General features: G+C 37.6%; 1 protein-coding gene across 2 annotated transcripts in view; it reads left to right on the plus strand.

Annotated features, from left to right (window-relative positions):
• Nucleotides 1-18,302, plus strand: part of LOC121370649 (xanthine dehydrogenase/oxidase-like) — a 104,053-nt gene that overhangs the window by 10,426 nt on the left and 75,325 nt on the right. For both annotated transcript variants that reach the window (XR_005957711.1, XM_041496028.1), the window contains exons 3-9: nucleotides 213-309; nucleotides 3,023-3,131; nucleotides 4,644-4,770; nucleotides 6,954-7,015; nucleotides 7,304-7,381; nucleotides 13,958-14,029; nucleotides 14,602-14,746. Coding sequence is in view for 1 of the 2 variants with exons in the window: in XM_041496028.1 (XP_041351962.1) it covers nucleotides 213-309; nucleotides 3,023-3,131; nucleotides 4,644-4,770; nucleotides 6,954-7,015; nucleotides 7,304-7,381; nucleotides 13,958-14,029; nucleotides 14,602-14,746 (690 nt within the window). In the remaining variant the exon portion in view is untranslated. The remainder of the gene's footprint in view (nucleotides 1-212; nucleotides 310-3,022; nucleotides 3,132-4,643; nucleotides 4,771-6,953; nucleotides 7,016-7,303; nucleotides 7,382-13,957; nucleotides 14,030-14,601; nucleotides 14,747-18,302) is intronic.

The following is an 18,302-nucleotide window of genomic DNA, read 5'->3' on the forward strand; positions in this document are numbered from 1 at the left end:
AATTATTTGAAATATATATACATACGTGCTGTTACATTTTGGATCCTGTCACAATATTATGGTCTGGCCTATTAAAGATTGTAGCTACCATTACGATGGGTTTTCTAGATAGAAATAACGATCTGAGGTCCAATGCTCTCTCATGCTGTGTATTCTGAAATGCCTACCTATTAGCTTGATTCCTAGAAATATATTCCTTAACATATAATCAGTACATTTGACGGGAACCAAGGTGGGGTGTGGTGAAGGAGGGTGCGGGGCCTGCACCGTCATGATATCCAGGTATAACATGAACACTGACACGGTAGTGTATCCTTTTTGACGAGATTTCCAGCTGCTGTACAGAACGGGTCGAGTCCATTGAACACAAGTTCAAATGAAGCTAAAACACAAACTACCCGCGTAAAATTCTCCTTTATACCTTTATAAATGCTATTTTTTGACAGAAAGTGCGTCTGGATATAACATGATAAATGTGGATGTCTGTACAGGTAACATAATAAATCTTGATATCTATAGTATAACAGGATGAATACAGATATCGGTATAGACTAATCCATGGGTCTTTTCTTTCAATACGATTTTTATGTCAACGTGTGAAAACCATATTTTCACGAATTGCAAAGCAAATGGTGAAATTGTGTTTTTTGCAAATCACGATTGACATAAAAATCGTATTCGAAAAAAACACCACGAAATGGTTTATTTATTATGTACATATTTCCTAATTTTTAAAATAAAACAACAACAAATAAACACTAAGATAGAAAGAAACAAATAAAGCCACTGTTAAGAAACGATAAAAGCCCCCCCCAAAAAAAAAAAAAAAAAAAAAAAAAAACAAACAAAACAAACAACAGCAACAAAAACAACAACAAAACAACAACAACAAAAAAAAAACCCAACCCCCCAACACACAACCCCCCGCCCAAAAAAAAAAGAAGAAAAAAAATCCGAATCAAGATTGAAAACCCATGACGCCATGATATATTTATGCATTTGATATACCAGTCGTGGTACAATCAGTTTTAGATCATTTCACTTCATATCCGCAAATAATATCCACAAATACGATCAGATGCCCAAAAACTGACAATGTTACACTGATCTCAATAATCAGACCATAATAATTTTCAAAGCAAATGACTGAAACATGAACTAGTTCCATCTAAATGTAAATATCGTTTCTATATTTTCATTGTAGCTTAATCAGTGAAAAATTACTTTTCGCTAAATATCACTGTTGTGGTTTCTGTACATCTACAAATGTCATGTCTATATATATATATAATAACCTACTGTGTTGTATAGCATAGTGAATGTAGAAAGCAATATAACGTAACATATGGTGGGAATGGAAGTAGAATCAGAATAGTATCACAATGTCATGATACATATAGATATCTGTATAGTTAGATGGATAACTAGTTTAACGTGCCCATATACCACTGGGGTTTCGAACACGCCCACCCAGAGTCCAACCTCCGATAAGATCGGGATGGGGGGGGGGGGGAGGGCGGTAGAGATGAAAATGGGCAGAATTTGGAAAATAGCAATTAGTAAAAAATTTAATAGAATTAAAAAAAAGATAAAAAAATAAATAGAATTGACTGCTCGGCCGAATATTTATATAATTTGAAGCATTTTAGGACAGTCCAAAAATAAATAAGAGAAAGACGAGAGGATCGGACTATTTAATAATATTTAAAAAAATAATTTCGACATAAAAATTTGAACGAAGGTCTAAAAGTTTAAAGTCCGATCTATATGTCCACGTGAGTGGCCTCGTTAAGGCCGTTACGGTGCACAGCTTAGACGGACGAGATGGGTTGCATCTCATCAAGAAAACCTCTAGATTGACAGGTATAGTGCTGTGCTGAAATACAGAGGTTTAGTCCAAAAATAAAATTAGAGTGCTCGGTCGAAAAGGTTTTAAGGTGATTTGAGCAGTTTAGACGGGCTATCAAAAGTAAAGTGTGTCGGACTATTTATAAAAATCTAAACATTAAATTTTTAATGACAGCCAAAATGTTTAAAGTCCGACTTAAGCCCTTGCCTAGAGGCAAAGTTCTTTGAGGTTGGCCTACGGCGAACTGATGAGCGGAGAACCGACAAAGGCGGGAATGAAGTGCATCCATCTCTGGTCGGTGAGGATGGTGATGATACTCCAGTAGACGTTGCCGAAAATGGCCTTGACAATCCTGTGGAAGGCGTGGCTATCCATATCTCTAACCAGGACCGCTTGTCGCTAGATTCCTTCTCGGCACTGAGTTAGTACCAACCCCGTCTTGCCGGATGTAGTTTTGATGGTGTGTAGCTCGTGAGCGCTTCCATGAGGCAGTTGTTGTAGCTCTGGTTCCACTAGTCCGCCCATCAGTGATGCCAAATCCGATGCGTCCCCCTGCACGAAGCCGGACCTGATTTCCCGATCTGAACTTTCCAGACGGCTTCCGAGTCGGAGGGGGACGGTGCTGGTGAAGGTGGAGGCCTTGCCTTGTCAGGCTGGTCACTTGGCTGAGTGATGGCCTTCCTCTTCGCAACGGCTCCTGCCCAGACCGCCGCCTTCCGAACTGGCAAGACTGGTGACAGTGGCCAGTTACATGTAGGCGGTGGCGTAGAGGGAGATGGAAGTCCGTCTTTTTTTTTTGCTTAATGTCCAATGACGCTAATGGTGCAGTTACTGGTTTAATATTTACTTTTAATCTGTTTTCAGTTCACAAAGTATATTTCAATTTTATCTAGAAAAAAAAAAACATCTTGAAAAAAATTTCAATATAGCCCACGGCAAAAAAACAACAACAAACAAAAATGCCGAAGAGAATGAAAAACTCCGCGGTAATCTCCATGGCATTGCCAATTGCCGCCGGCAATTGCAGGGGTTCATTATATTTAATGTAAATACCCGAATGTAAATATCTGTACATTGTGATATAATGAATGTGTAACATGACTGTTGTAGAGTGAAAGGAAAATAGTTAATTTAAGTAAGTGTTCTGAGGGCCCCAGTCTTAACACGCGTCAGTCACTACTCCATCAACTCGTGCCTGGCGCCACTCGCAGCCATGCACGGTCTGGCCGTTACTACAGTGGAAGGCGTTGGCAGTACGAAGACTAAAGTACATCCAGTGCAGGTAATACACTCACATGTACACACATACACGCGCACACATACATACAAAAACATGCACACAAAACCATATATCACATACATCACACACACACACACACACACACGCATGCACGCACACGCACACGCACAAACATTCGCTCGCGTATACAATTGGTAGGCAATGAATAGAATGTAACTATACAGACAGATAATATAGTAAATGAGTAGTGTATACAGACAAATACTGTACACATTGGTTGGACGATGAATGAAATGTATATATATATATACAAGTATAATGTAGACAGTGGGTAGACTATACAGACAAATACTTTACACATTGATTAGACGATGAATGGAATGTATATATATACACAAACATAATGTATACAGTGGGTAGACTATACAGACAAATACTTTACACATTGTTTAGACGATGAATGGAATGTATATATATACACAAACATAATGTAGACAGTGGGTAGACTATACAAATACTGTACACATTGGTTAGACACTTACTTTAGGAGATATGGTCATTACATTTTGACGAAATACCCTAAAAGTTTTTATTTTAGGGGCAAGGGATACAATGGACCCCATGTGTATTATCCAGCAACTCAAGGTATGAAATTGGAAAACGTATTGCTCTGAGCACTTAATGAAGAAACATTTGGCCAATTTGTGGAACTCTGCTTACAGTATTGGTTGACTGAGAAGCCAATGCACTTTGAGCTACTTTCAAATCGAAAGCGATTTCCGATTAAAAATATGTAAAATAAAGTCATTTTACCCCAACCTCGGTTTATGGCAATAAATAATGCAAAATATAGTTAGTAACACCCAAACAACTGAAATAAATCAAAATGAATAATCTATGTGTGTCAAATAATCAATTTATTGCATGAAACTCTAATATATTCATTTTAGTCTTTTGGCGGCCAACCGAAAACCATAAATGTGCTCTGCTGAGAAAACGTACTTAACCTGGAAGTGTTACCCAAACTTTTTCTAAAGGCCTTGCCATATAGAACAAGAAAATTTAAATTAATTCTCTAAAAGAAAAATGTACGCGAACTACTCCCCCCCCCCCCCCCCCCCGAGCCAGGACTATTGGCAGTAAGAGGTCTTTTATATATGACTTCCCTACAGACAGGATAGCACATAGTACAACCTTTGATATACCAGTCATGGGGGGCACTGGATGGGATGGAAATGGAATAATAGGGTTAACCGAAGAGGTTCGATCCTGTGAGCAAAGCTCCTAAGGCGATTGCTCTACTGACTGGGTTAGCCCCACGCCCTCAGTATCTTAAACCAAACTAAACTGACACCACGCACAACATACTGCATAATCGTTTGAACTAAGGTTGGAAAAAGAAGAAGAAGAAAAAACCCACCACCAGTATTTATCTAAGTGCATTTGGCTGGGGTGGGATGGGGGACTTTAGTGTATGTATAAAGTGCGATACATGCGATACATGCACATTTGTATGTAATTTGAATATCAATGGGTGTTGTTTTTTTTTTCTAGGAGCGGATCGTCAAGGCCCATGGGACACAGTGCGGCTTCTGTACCCCGGGTATCGTTATGTCCATGTATACCCTGCTGAGGAACGAACCGCTGCCGAGCCTGGAGCAACTCAGCACTACATTTGACGGTTCGTGCTCTTTCATTAACGCTGCATATAGCGGCTTTGTTAAAAGGCAAATAATAATAATGACGATATTCTTCAGCCAAAAATTTAAAATGAAAAGCAGTAAGGGATGAAGCCAACACTAACGGAAATGAGTGACTGCAACCAAAACCGTTAGTCTCAGTGTTAGGAAGTTAACTGTGTTACTGACATTTAATATCTCATTGCTGACATATTTTAATCCCACATTACATCTTCGTACTTTGTGCAGAAACCACAACGCTAACAGTAACTTCAATTTGGTCTACAATACCAACTTTCTTTGTCATATGCTAGATACCTAAAATACATTCATTTTCTTTGATTGATTGATCGATCTAGACAGTAAGATACCGTCTGACCTGTAACAGGATATTGATCAATCTAGAAAGTGAGATAGTGTCTAACCTAGAATGGTATATTGATCGATCTAGACGGTGAGATACTGTCTAACCTAGAATGGTATATTGATCGATCTAGACAGTGAGATACTGTTTAACCTAAAATGGTATATTGATCGATCTAGACAGTGAGATACCGTCTGACTTCGAACAGTATATTGATCGATCTAGACAGTGAGATACCGTCTGACGTCGAACAGTATATTGATCGATCTAGACAGTAAGATACCGTCTGACGTCGAACAGTATATTGATCGATCTAGACAGTAAGAATACCATCTGACCTGGAACACTATTGATCGATCTAGACAGTAAGAATACCGTCTGACGTCGAACAGTATATTAATCGATCTAGACAGTAAGAATACCGTCTGACGTCGAACAGTATATTAATCGATCTAGACAGTAAGAATACCGTCTGACGTCGAACAGTATATTGATCGATCTAGACAGTGAGATACCGTCTGACGTCGAACAGTATATTGATCGATCTAGACAGTGAGATACCGTCTGACGTCGAACAGTATATTGATCGATCTAGACAGTGAGATACCGTCTGACGTCGAACAGTATATTGATCGATCTAGACAGTGAGATACCGTCTGACGTCGAACAGTATATTGATCGATCTAGACAGTGAGATACCGTCTGACGTCGAACAGTATATTGATCGATCTAGACAGTAATTAAGATATCGTCTGACCTGGAACACTATATTGACCTATCTAGACAGCAAGATACCGTGTGACCTGGGAGAGTATATTGATCTATCTAGACAGTAAGATATCGTCTGACCTGGGAGAGTATATTGATCAATCTAGACAGTAAGATACCGTCTGACCTGGAACACTATATTGATCAATCTAGACAGTAAGATACTGTCTGACCTGGGAGAGTATATTGATCAATCTAGACAGTAAGATACCGTCTGACCCGGGAGAGTATATTGATCAATCTAGACAGTAAGATACCGTCTGACCTGGGAGAGTATATTGATCAATCTAGACAGTAAGATACCGTCTGACCTGGGAGAGTATATTGATCAATCTAGACAGTAAGATACCGTCTGACCCGGGAGAGTATATTGATCAATCTAGACAGTAAGATACCGTCTGACCTGGGAGAGTATATTGATCAATCTAGACAGTAAGAATACCGTCTGACCTCGAACAGGATACATGAAAAATGTACTCTGAAACCGAACTGTAGATAGAAGTCTACAGAGTACTACAATAAATATGCACCAAAAACTGTTTTAAAATCGGTTTAGCATGCATTGACATAGGATAGGGGATAGCCATACAGATAATTATCTTAATAACAAATATAATTTTCCACTTCCATGATCATTAATTAAACATATTTTTAGGGTGGGGTGGGGGAGCAGCTATGTGTATTACTGGATTAATAATACTCCATAATTATACTTCGTCATTGCTGAGTGAGATATACACATTAAATTTGAGATGATGACATTAAACATGAGATGATGAATTTAATGCGAAAATTGTATCATTAAATGTGAAATGATATAAAATGTGAGATAACATTAAACGTGAGATGATATCATGCAATGTGAAATTATATTTATTGTGAGATTATGATGATATTAAAATTTAATGTGAGATTATGATGCATTAAATGTGAGATCATGACATTAAATATGAGATGATGATATATTAAATGTGACATGCTGTATACATTAAAATAATGTGAGATGGATAAGACAATGATTTTGAGATGAAGCCTGTGTACTTTTGTTTGCAGGAAATCTTTGTCGCTGCACAGGATACAGACCAATCCTTGACGGTTACAAAACATTTACGAAGGTAAAACAAATATTGCCCATCATAACGCTATCAGGTAATGCTTTAAAACTAAATCTCAAGCTATTCACACAGGTCGATTTAGCATGGTCAAGTGGGAAATATGTTCCATATATATTGGAGTTCAAAATAGTTCAAAATAATTATGGTAGTAATAATAATTGTGATGCTGCTGCTGATATTGTTAATGATGATGATGATGAAGATTTTAATGACAGTTATTTTGTTAGAATTTTATATACATATATTGATTGACATTAGTCATTTTTATGATAATTTTCCTATTTTTAGGAATACTGTGAGATGGGTGGAAAATGTAGAAAGATCAAACGGAGAAAGCCTAGCTATAGACCCAGTATCTGTAATCAGGTGAATATATTTGATTAAAAATAGATGTTGTTATGACGACCAAGAGACACCAAAAGCTGGAAGTGGCCACGGCCTCTCTGACATGATTGATGATTACCTTTCATAACGGCTTTCTCATTCCAACCAATGCTTCATGACTGGAGTATCCTGTGTTTGTGAAATTCTATATGATAAGACCCATGCTGCTAATTTTCTAGATCAGCCTATGCGGCTATAGGGTGTGGTTCTTTTCTTACTCTTTAAACCAGGTGTCTCAACTGTTTTCATAAAACTATAAATCTGTCATGTTGTTAATACAAATCTGTCATCATGTTGTTAATACAAATCTGTCATCGTGCTTTTAATACAAATCTGACATCATGTTGTTAATACAAATCTGTCATGCTTTTAATACAAATCTGTCATCGTGCTTTTAATACAAATCTGTCATGTTGTTAATACAAATCTGTCATCATGTTGTTAATACAAATCTGTCATCGTGCTTTTAATACAAATCTGTCATCATGCTTTTAATACAAATCTGTCATCATGTTCGTAATACAAATGTGTCATCATGTTCGTAATACAAATCTGTCATCATGTTCGTAATACAAATCTGTCATCATGTTCTTAATACAAATCTGTCATCGTGTTCGTAATACAAATCTGTCATCATGTTCTTAATACAAATCTGTCATCGTGTTTGTAATACAAATCTGTCATCATGTTCGTAATACAAATGTGTCATCATGTTCGTAATACAAATCTGTCATCATGTTCGTAATACAAATCTGTCATCCTGTTCTTAATACAAATCTGTCATCATGTTCGTAATACAAATCTGTCATCATATTCTTAATACAAATCTGTCATCATGTTTGTAATACAAATATGTTGTCATGTTCTTAATACAAATCTGTCATCATGTTCTTAATACAAATTTGTCATCATGTTCTTAATACAAATATGTCATCATGTTCATATACAAATATGTCGTCATGCACGTAATACAAACCTATCATCATGCTCGTATACACATCTGTCATGTTCATATCCAAATCTGCCGTCATGTTCATATACAAATCTGTCATCATGTTCTTAATACAAATCTGTCATCATGCACATAATACAAATCTGTCATCATGCACATAATACAAATCTGTCATCATGCACATAATACAAATCTATCATCATTTTGAACAAACAAATCTGTCGCCATATTCTTAATATAAATCTGTCATCATATTTGTAATATAAAGCTGTCACCATGCTCGTAATACGTTGTATCCCGAAAGTAGTAGTGTATACGGGGGTGGGGGGTGGGGGGGGGGGGGGGGGGGGGGGGGGGGGGTTCGGGTGTTCAACCCCTCTTTCAGACAAGATTCCCTTTTGAAAAACAAAAGTATTTTTTTAGCATGACTGTATAATTAGATCCACTCCTTCACACAACGAACAACAAAGTGTCTGAGATATAAAGAGTTATTTACTAAATTAAGCATTTTCTTAATGATATTTGAACTGCACAAAAAAAACCCGGGAAGTATTGGTTACCACCGGTTTCAAAACAATTAACGTCTGTCACAGACTGCAGTCTCACAATGACATGCTTTCGTTTTTGTCTCGTCTTAACAAAGGAAAAAACCAAGATAGGCCTACAGGTTTGACAATTTGACAAAAAGTGGTCTTAGTGCCCTCATAGGCATAGGAAGGGAGGGGCAGGCTAGTGTTTGCTCGAATTAAACAAAAATGCCCGAATCTGGATAACAACATTTATTCATATTAACATTACTGCCAAACAGATATATAGGGTGCTTACTAATCACTACGCATTTTTACATGGATTACAACTCATTTTGCTGGTACAATGATGGAAATACATGTTAGAAAGATCTCAGATTAGCAAATTTTGCCCAAATATGTCTATCAATTTTGCCCAAATTTGAAAAATTACTCCAGCACTAGAGGACACATCTCGTTCAACCACAATCTGTAATTTAAACACCACCCACGTCTAATGCTACACTAAGAGAACATTATAATTTGTTCATTGAAAAAAATGAACAGTTTATTATCAAATTTGACAGACAAATAAGGAAGTAAAATATGACCTATTATTATTTTTTAAAATCATATAATTAAACAATAAAATCATTCCATAGGAATCCTCAAATAGTAGTAGTCACGTGATTATGTTAACACCATTTTTCACAATGACCTAGTTTAAAAGTTTTATCCTAGAAGACATTTGATAAATACCAAATTAAGTTTTTGTCTTGGTAAGTTAATGACACTATTTGATCAAAATTTAAAAGTTATTACACCTTCTTGAATTTTTCACATATTTTAAAGATATCCTTATATTACTGGAATGTCCACAAAAAATCATAGGTCACCAGACAAAATTTTGATCCACGTGCCATAAAGTGAATAGGTGTATGTTGATTAAAATTACATCCAGCAGACACAAAAGTACATATTTTCACTACTAAAACAGTGTTTTACAGGGTTAAGAATTTTACAAAGGTAGTCGGTTAGGCAACCATCGATTTTAGGGTATGGCTAGTATGGTACCAGTTAAAAAACAGAAACACACTGATGGTGGTGGTAGTTGCCCTCCATGTTTCTGCTCCATACAATAGTACCGACTTCACATTGGAGTTAAACAGGCTTATCTCCGTGTGTAATGACAGCACTTTGGAGCTCCAGATGTTCTTGAGCTGTATAGATGTTCCTCTCACCTTGCCAATCCGTGCTCTAACATCCACATCCGTGCCACTCTACTTGTTAACAGGTAGGTGAAGGTATCTACCTCTTCAAGTGCATTCCCTTCCAGTGTGACTGACTCAGTGCTGGCTGTGTTTACCTTGAGGACCTTTGTCTTTCCTTTATGTATGTTAAGCCCCACTCGTGAAGAGAGGGCTGTCAGTTCAGTGATCTTTCGTGCATCTGCTGGTGGCTGTGGGACAACAGTGCCAGATCGTCGGCAAAGTCCAAGTCCTCTAGTTGTGTCCACAGTATCGACTGGATTCCATTTCGTCTCTGTTACACTGTGTTTTAACTTAACTGTTGAATGTTTATATTGATGTTGATCATCACATTGTGTTTACATTTACCATAGTTTGACACCCAATAGCCGATGTATTTTTCGTGCTGGGGTATCGTTAAACATTCATTCATTCATTCTATTTCGTCTCTGAGTGGTGCATATCTTTATAATCCAATCTAAGACCAGAAGGACAACAGGCAGCCTTATATAACTCTGGTCTTTACTTCGAAACGGTTGGTTAGTTGTCCTCCATGAATTACTCTGCAGCATGTTCGTTCGTAACTGTTCTTAATCAAATTGACCAGCCGTAATGTCGTATTAGTTTCCACTGAGTCGAATGCCTTTTCGTAATCAACAAAGCTGATGCAGAGCGAGGAGTTCCACTCCAAGGATTGCTCTACTATGATCCACGATCTGATCCACGCATGCTCTGTTCGGACTGATTTCTTCCTTGGTAGGCTTGTCACACTTGATGGGTAGGTCCATTTCTGCTGGCTGTATGTCTGGTGGATCTAGTGGGGCAAGTCTGTTCAGAAGTTCTTCAAAATGTTCAGACCATCTGTTGAGCTGTTGCTCAGTTCCAGTGATGGTCTTTCCTTCCTTGTCTTTAACTGGTCGTTCTGGCTTACTGTACTTGCCTGATAGATTCCTGGTGGTGTCATATAGCTGTCTCATATTTCCGCTGCCTGCAGCTTGTTCTGCCTCATCTGCCAAGCTGTCAATGTAGTTGCGGTTTTTTTTTCTCTTGTGCTCTTCCTGTGTCTTTGCCTTTGCTGTTCTTGTTCGACTGTTGTTTACTGCTGATTTCTTCTCCCAGCGCACCTGGATCCTGAGCCAGGTTTCTGCTGTGATCAAATCTTTCATTTGCTGCTTCTTCAAGCCAACTACTTCTTGGCAGGTTGATGCCAGTATCTGTTTGGTGTTATGCCACTGGCTGTTGAGGTCTGGTTCTTCTTCATGCAACTCTTGTAGCACTTGAAATTTGTTAGCAAGGTTCAGCTTGTATTCTCGTCTTGTCTGTGTATCTTTCAGGAGGCTAACATTGTATTTTCGTCTGTCTCCATCCAAGTTTTCGTCAGCTTGAGTTTCAGTTTGGCAACCAGCAGGTGGTGGTCGGATGCCACGTCCGCTCCCCTCTTCACTCTCACATCTTGAAATGACCTCCTGAATCTCTCGCAAGTGTGATCTATTTGGTTCTCTATCACATGGTCAGGTGACTCCCATGTGGTCTTGTTTATCCTTTTGTGTGTAAAAAAAATACTGCCACTGATGACAATGATGTTCAGTGCACATGTGTCCGCAAATCTCTCTCCATTCTCGTTCATCTCTCCAACACCATGTGTTCCCATCACTTCTTCATATCCGTTGTTATCCATTCTGATCTTCGCATTGAAGTCTCCCATGAGAATAGTCCAGTAGAGCTACCTTTTGATAAGTTATTCAAAATTATGGTAAAAAACGATTCATATTTAATTAGCTTATATTATTCTGAGACAAAATCAAAATCTATCTTGTATGCAGTTCCAGCTGACACTAACGTGAGCGCATGCGCGCCTATAAAAATAACAATTGAATTTTCCATTATTACAGGGCTTATTCCAAATGCCAGTTAAAAGGGAACCGATGATTAGGCATAAAATTGATTGTCGTTGTCGGTATCATGCACGAACACCCACACAAAAAAAAAAAAAAAAAAAAAAAAAATCGGGGTTAAAAAAAAAAAAATATAGTTATAAATTACCATGAAACTGCATAGATTAAATCTTTTCTGATATAGGCTTAAGGCAATTGATGGGACATCCAAGGTAATCTGAACGACAAAACCGAAATATATGATCTAGGCCGTATCTCTGCACAGTGCAGTCGAATGAGCATTTGGCAAAATAGTGGATGATTCCATGGATCTCTATCTAGTGTCTCGTCTATAAGAGGGCAGGCACTCCCAAGGAATTCCTTTACTTGAGATTTTACTCCTCTTGCACCACTACAAAGACGACTGCCACTCCCAGACAAGTTTAATTACTAAAGCACGGTCGGTTTTACATTTAGTTTCTTTGTACTGCATTTTCTTTTTACCTTAGAGACAATGCAAGCCATTCTGCATACCTTGTCTGTTCTAGCATTTTGTCTTCACCCCTGTATTAAAAATGAGAGTTAATCTGTATAATTTAATGGTAATATGTAACAAATCAAAAACATTTTATTTATTTTGGATTTCTTTTTGAAAAAAATATTTGACTTGGTATGGCTTTAAAACTTAATTACATATTTTTATATTAATTTTAACTTTATTCATCATACAGTTGCATGCCAATTCATCGGTTTACAAGTAGTGGGCAAGTTGGTTTTTGGGGCGAGATGACCTGCTCCCAGCCGTCTCGCCAGCATGTTTTTGGGGCGAGATGACCTGCTCCCAGCCGTCTCGCCAGCATGTTTTTTGTTTTAATTGTGATCATTAACCACGTATGATCAACGTGTAGACATGTTGAAAGAAATGCTGGCTTTGGATGCGCTGTCCAATTGTCTTGGTGCCCCAAACATTTCCTCACACCAAAGGTCAAAACACCTTGCCCTACCACCTCCCCCCCAAAAAAAAATCCTACCCCTCTTTAAGTTTTATAACTGCAATCAGGTTAGGGTTGCAAAATATTTTTTCTTGTTTATAACTGCAAATATGACCACACCATCCCAATTCAGCGAGTACAACGAGAGAATATGGAAGATTTTCGTTGGACAGTAAAACAAATAATATGAGTGTTTTTTATGGTTTAATCAAAAGTATAGGGGGTGAAGGAAGGGAGATGTAGCCCAGTGGTAAAGCGCTTGCCTGGTGTACGGTTAGTCTAGGATCGATCCCTGTCGGTGTGCCCATTTATGCCATTTTTCGTACCAGCCAATGCACCATGACTGATATATCAAAGGTTGTGGTATGTACTATGCCTTGCTACTAATGGTAGTACTAAACCAAATAACTCCCAGCTGGGTCAAAGTTCAAGATGTACCGAACGTTTGATAGAGTAGTCACACCACCAGTCCTGTGATTGGTTATAAAGTTGAGTGTGTTGGTTGTAAAACAAAATTAGTTTCATCTAGGCAAAACATATATGCAGTTTTATTATTTCATTCAGTACCACTGTGTCAAGCAACCTTGTACTTGAAACATTTATGGGGTACCTGCAAAAATAAGTACTAATTATTGTGTGTGCAGAGCTATGATAGTCGTAGACGCTACCCGTTATCTCTGAAATGAGCAGCTTGACCCCCATTTGTTTCCAATTCACTTGGTGGTTGTATTTATATCCGTGGTGTTTATGTCGATTGATACGCTGCTGATAGGAATTTAAGCCACATGTGTTACTATTGTCGTCTATGGGATTTGATTTGGTAGTATACACCCAAATGGAAAAATGTAGAGGGTTTCCTCTCTATATGTCAAACGTTTAGCATCCAATAGCTGATGATTAATAATGCTCTGGTGGTGTTGTTCAACAATTTTTTGTTAATAAAAAAGTATACTCGAGATTACACTTTTATATGGCGATTAATTATAGAGTATTGGTGATATAGAAGATCTGGTGCCATATGACCCCGCTGACGAACCAAAGTTTCCACTTGACCTTAAGGTAAGTCATAAAATTAACTTCTATACTTATGACAACAAACCCCAGGTGTAGACATTTATCTTGATAAACCAGGTCATGTTTTAAAACCTTTCGCCCCTAAGAATCCTAGACCCATCCTTACTTAAAGTATGATGCAAAGTTCTGTTCATTACATCCATATACGGTTGGGTGTGATGTGAAGTGAATCTATAATTAAAAAAACATGCCCTTTTTGTCCAGCTATCACTTTGCCATAATTCTTTCTCTTTTTTCTTTTTGTTTTACAAAAACACCAAACCGATATATTACTTCTTCCCCACTAATAAAAAACAAATGTAAAGTATTCATACGTCATATAGCCCAGTTTCAATGGCTCAAATGTCAAGTGAATCGTCTACGTTTACAGGATGGCATGTGCTCTGGACTAAAACACTACAGACTGCACCTAACCACTATACCCATACTTTTATTGCCAGTGTGAATAAATGTCATCATCCTTACTACTACTACTACTACTACTACTACTACTACTACTACTACTACTACTACTACTATTATTATTATTATTATTATTATTGATTCAATGCAAACAGGTAAACCACGAGAAATATCACAAGACAAGTCTGACGTTTCGCACGGATCATGTGACATGGTTTAGACCAACCACTCTGGACGAACTTCTTGATCTAAAATCCACTTTTCCACAAGCAAGACTTGTGAATGGAAACACAGAAATTGGTATATTATTATATATATATTTATTATTATTATTATTATTATTATTATTACTTACATACTGTATTTTTTAAAAATATGAATAGACTAAATAAGTTCCTGAATGAGAGAACGTTTATGTTGTAACGGATGTGTTTTCAACAAGCGTGTACTTCAAGAATGAAAGAGAGTGCTGTACGATTAAAAACATATCAGTTGTAACCTACTGTGAAGCAACCAGTAACAAGTCTCAAAGTTATCTACAATATTTGTTGGAAACAATACATGTATTTAATTATTTATCTACAACCGGCCATCTCTTGCACGAAACATAATACTTCAGTTTATTCATGTACGTATATTTACTCACATAAATTTACTTCAGGAATACATTTGCATCTAGTCCTGATGTCGCGAAAAAATACATTTACTCATATGCAAATGTTCTCACTGCGAACCCTTAGCAAGACTACACACATGAATATATTCTAATTCACTTGAAATTGCGAAGGTTACATTGCAGTTTTTATAAACAAATGAAGAAATGCCGAAACTGAAATTAAACTAAAGAAGGGAAAAATACAAGATGGAAACAAAAGAGCAATATAGGAGGGAGGGAAGCATGCAGATCATTCTTGAATATATTAGCCAGCGGTAAAGTCCAAATGTCCAGGTCAAAACAAAAACACAACCAATTATGGACTAAATAGTCCAGTCAAATTAGCTAAAAAAACAGTGGTCAACCCATAAGTAATTGCATCAGAATTGATTTTAATGTTTTTTAAATCTGAAATACCTCATCTCCAACATATTATAAATATCAAGGCGTAGTCGAGGGGGAAATTGCATAGAATTGTATGTATCGCCAAAGATCGAAAAGCGTCTTAAGTCAAGAAGTGTCCTATTTTACGTACGGCATGTTTATTACGAATCTGCGCACGTGTGAACTTTGACAGCACAATAATTCTGAACCTGGAAGTACTTGCTACCGATAAAGAAGAAAAAAAAGAGAGGAAAAAACAGGTAAAAAGTTATTTTTATACAAAATGCATTATATACGATCGTTATTTGAAACAGTAGCATCGATTAAACTCATATGCTATATTAATACATACCTGCATCTACATAATTAGCACTTGTGAACAGCGAAAGAATCCTGTCGCTGTCACGTCTACTTTCATGTTTTGGTCAGGTCACGCAACGTACCTATTTCTTTTCAACAAACACGAATTATGGAAGCCCATCTTGCCCAACATAACTGAAGATTAAATTTGTGTTTTTTCATTTTCGATTTATTTTTTTAACATGGTTTGAAATTTTTTAAAACTTTAAAACAATATTGTGATTTTAAAAAATATATATAACAAAAATTTCAATATAAACTTTTCATTGTTTCAATCCTTTTAGATTGTTAAAATGAAGGTTGCAAAAAAACATGCATGTTACAAATCTGAGACATTGTTAGCTGCATGGAAAGCAGTTCAAGTGGGCATGACTGTCTACAAGGCTTCGAAACGTTTTAGCATACCGAAACAAACTCTGGCTGACCGAAAATAGGAAAAATACGTAACTCACAAAACACTGGTAGTGGTGGTGGTAATTTTAACATGCTTACATGCCACTAGAGCTTCAAGCATGTCTGCCCCGGGGCCGAGTCCTGGATAGCCAGGGGTCTGCTCCGGGCCAGAAATTTAACGGGGCAATTTAGATACTTACTCTAAAAATTAAATAAATATGGGGACAAATTTAAAAAATATATATAGATTTGTTTGGTGTAATCCAAAAACAATTTACTTAAAAATAAATAATACAATTTCAAATTATATCTTTAAATTAAACACGAAATTTTGAACGGGCTTCCGAAATGACACAATCTCATAGTCAGCTTTATATTAATTACTTAAGCCCTTGTTTGGAGAGGGTTGGAGGTTTAAAGGCTCAAAGAGTCACAGGAAGTACCAATTTTTTAATTATATTATTTAGCAGAGGAGTACCGAAAATATCGGTAACTAAAGCGTGGCCGAATGGTAGGGGGGGGGGGGGGGAGGGGGGGGGGAAGAGGGAGGCGCGAAAAAGGGGAGAGGGGGGCTAACCCCAGACAAACCTAACTCTCCCTACGGCCTAAACCGCCTACGCCTAGGCGCCTAACCACTAACCTCCGGTGGCACACCGCCCCTCCCCCACACCCCACCCAACAAACCCCCCCACCCCGCCCAGCCGTCGTGCCCTCCAACATCGGCATCCTCTAATTATCCAGAGGTGGTGTCCCTAGGAGAGGGGCAAAATTAAACCACCTCCGGCAAATTCAAAAAGGAGGTGGTGTCCCTAGTAGAGGAACATACATTCACCTCCAATAAAATTCAAATATTCTGCAAAGTCCGGCAAGTCGTGGGTGTGAAACGTATTCCAGTGAGTGAAGATCCGAGGCGCCTCTCTGTAGACCAAAAAGAACATAAACGTTACGTCATTCAAAAGACACTGGCACCCTTTAATTTAGAAAACCGACGCCTATGAGAAGATATGGGTAAAGCTACTCACTGGTAGTAGACAACTTTCAATATTTAATAAAATTCAATACAAGGAACTAGTTGATCAAATTACATATTTGGCTACTTTAGGTTACAGTTACTCTAGATCAGAAGTTGTCCAGCTGGCGACTGATTATGCCCATTTCGTGTCTGTTTTGCCACCTGACAGGTCATTAACTAATGGATGGGTAAAAAGATTGTTTAAAATATGGCCTGAAATTCAATTAATACGACCGAGAAGCACAGAAATATACAGGGCTAAATGTGCCACACCTGAGGCATTAAGCAAGTATTTTTCTCAGCTGAAAACCATTATGGAGAAGTATGATTTGCACGTAAAGCCACACTGCATTTATAATGTAGACGAAACGGGAATTAACACCGAACATAAGCCTGGTAAGATTGTGACTTTAAACAAAAGCAAACCCCCTTACATGTAACGCGTATGCCAACAGCTGGCCATTGTCAAAATTTCAAGGCAAATCCCCCACTCACCGACCCCTGGAAAGGCGTTGTACCATACCTCTATGGATATAAATATGTTTTGGAGATATGAGACGACCCCTCAATCAAGACAGTTAAATTTGTTCAAAAATTGCGAAATCTCACGTGATCTCTTGTTGGGGAATTCTATACTTTTGATAAGCCAATGGAAACCGAGATCGGTACGAGCCTGTCAAAAGTGTTCCACTTTCAAAATCATGGCTTTGTTTTTGACCTGGATAAGCCAGCGTAGTGAAACCAATGCGGAATTCTGCGTCATATATGCACCAAACGTAATTGGATTTTCTGTTCTATATGCTTAAATAATAAAAATATTCCAGGGAATGTAGTTTTAAGAAAAACAATAGTCAGGTTACCACAAAGCTATAGAGAAATTATTAAACTATTCTATTCAATTACCTATTTTATACCTATACATTATTTCCAACCTTAAGTGCAACACACTTTATTTGACATAGATTTCGTTGGTATAACAACCTTTCCATCTTCATGTGATCTACTCAAATAGAAAATTAAAATTTGTCAGCCTTTTTTTTTGTATAATTCAT

The sequence above is a fragment of the Gigantopelta aegis genome, chromosome 4, assembly GCF_016097555.1.
Source record: "Gigantopelta aegis isolate Gae_Host chromosome 4, Gae_host_genome, whole genome shotgun sequence".
Taxonomy (NCBI): Eukaryota; Metazoa; Mollusca; class Gastropoda; order Neomphalida; family Peltospiridae; genus Gigantopelta; species Gigantopelta aegis.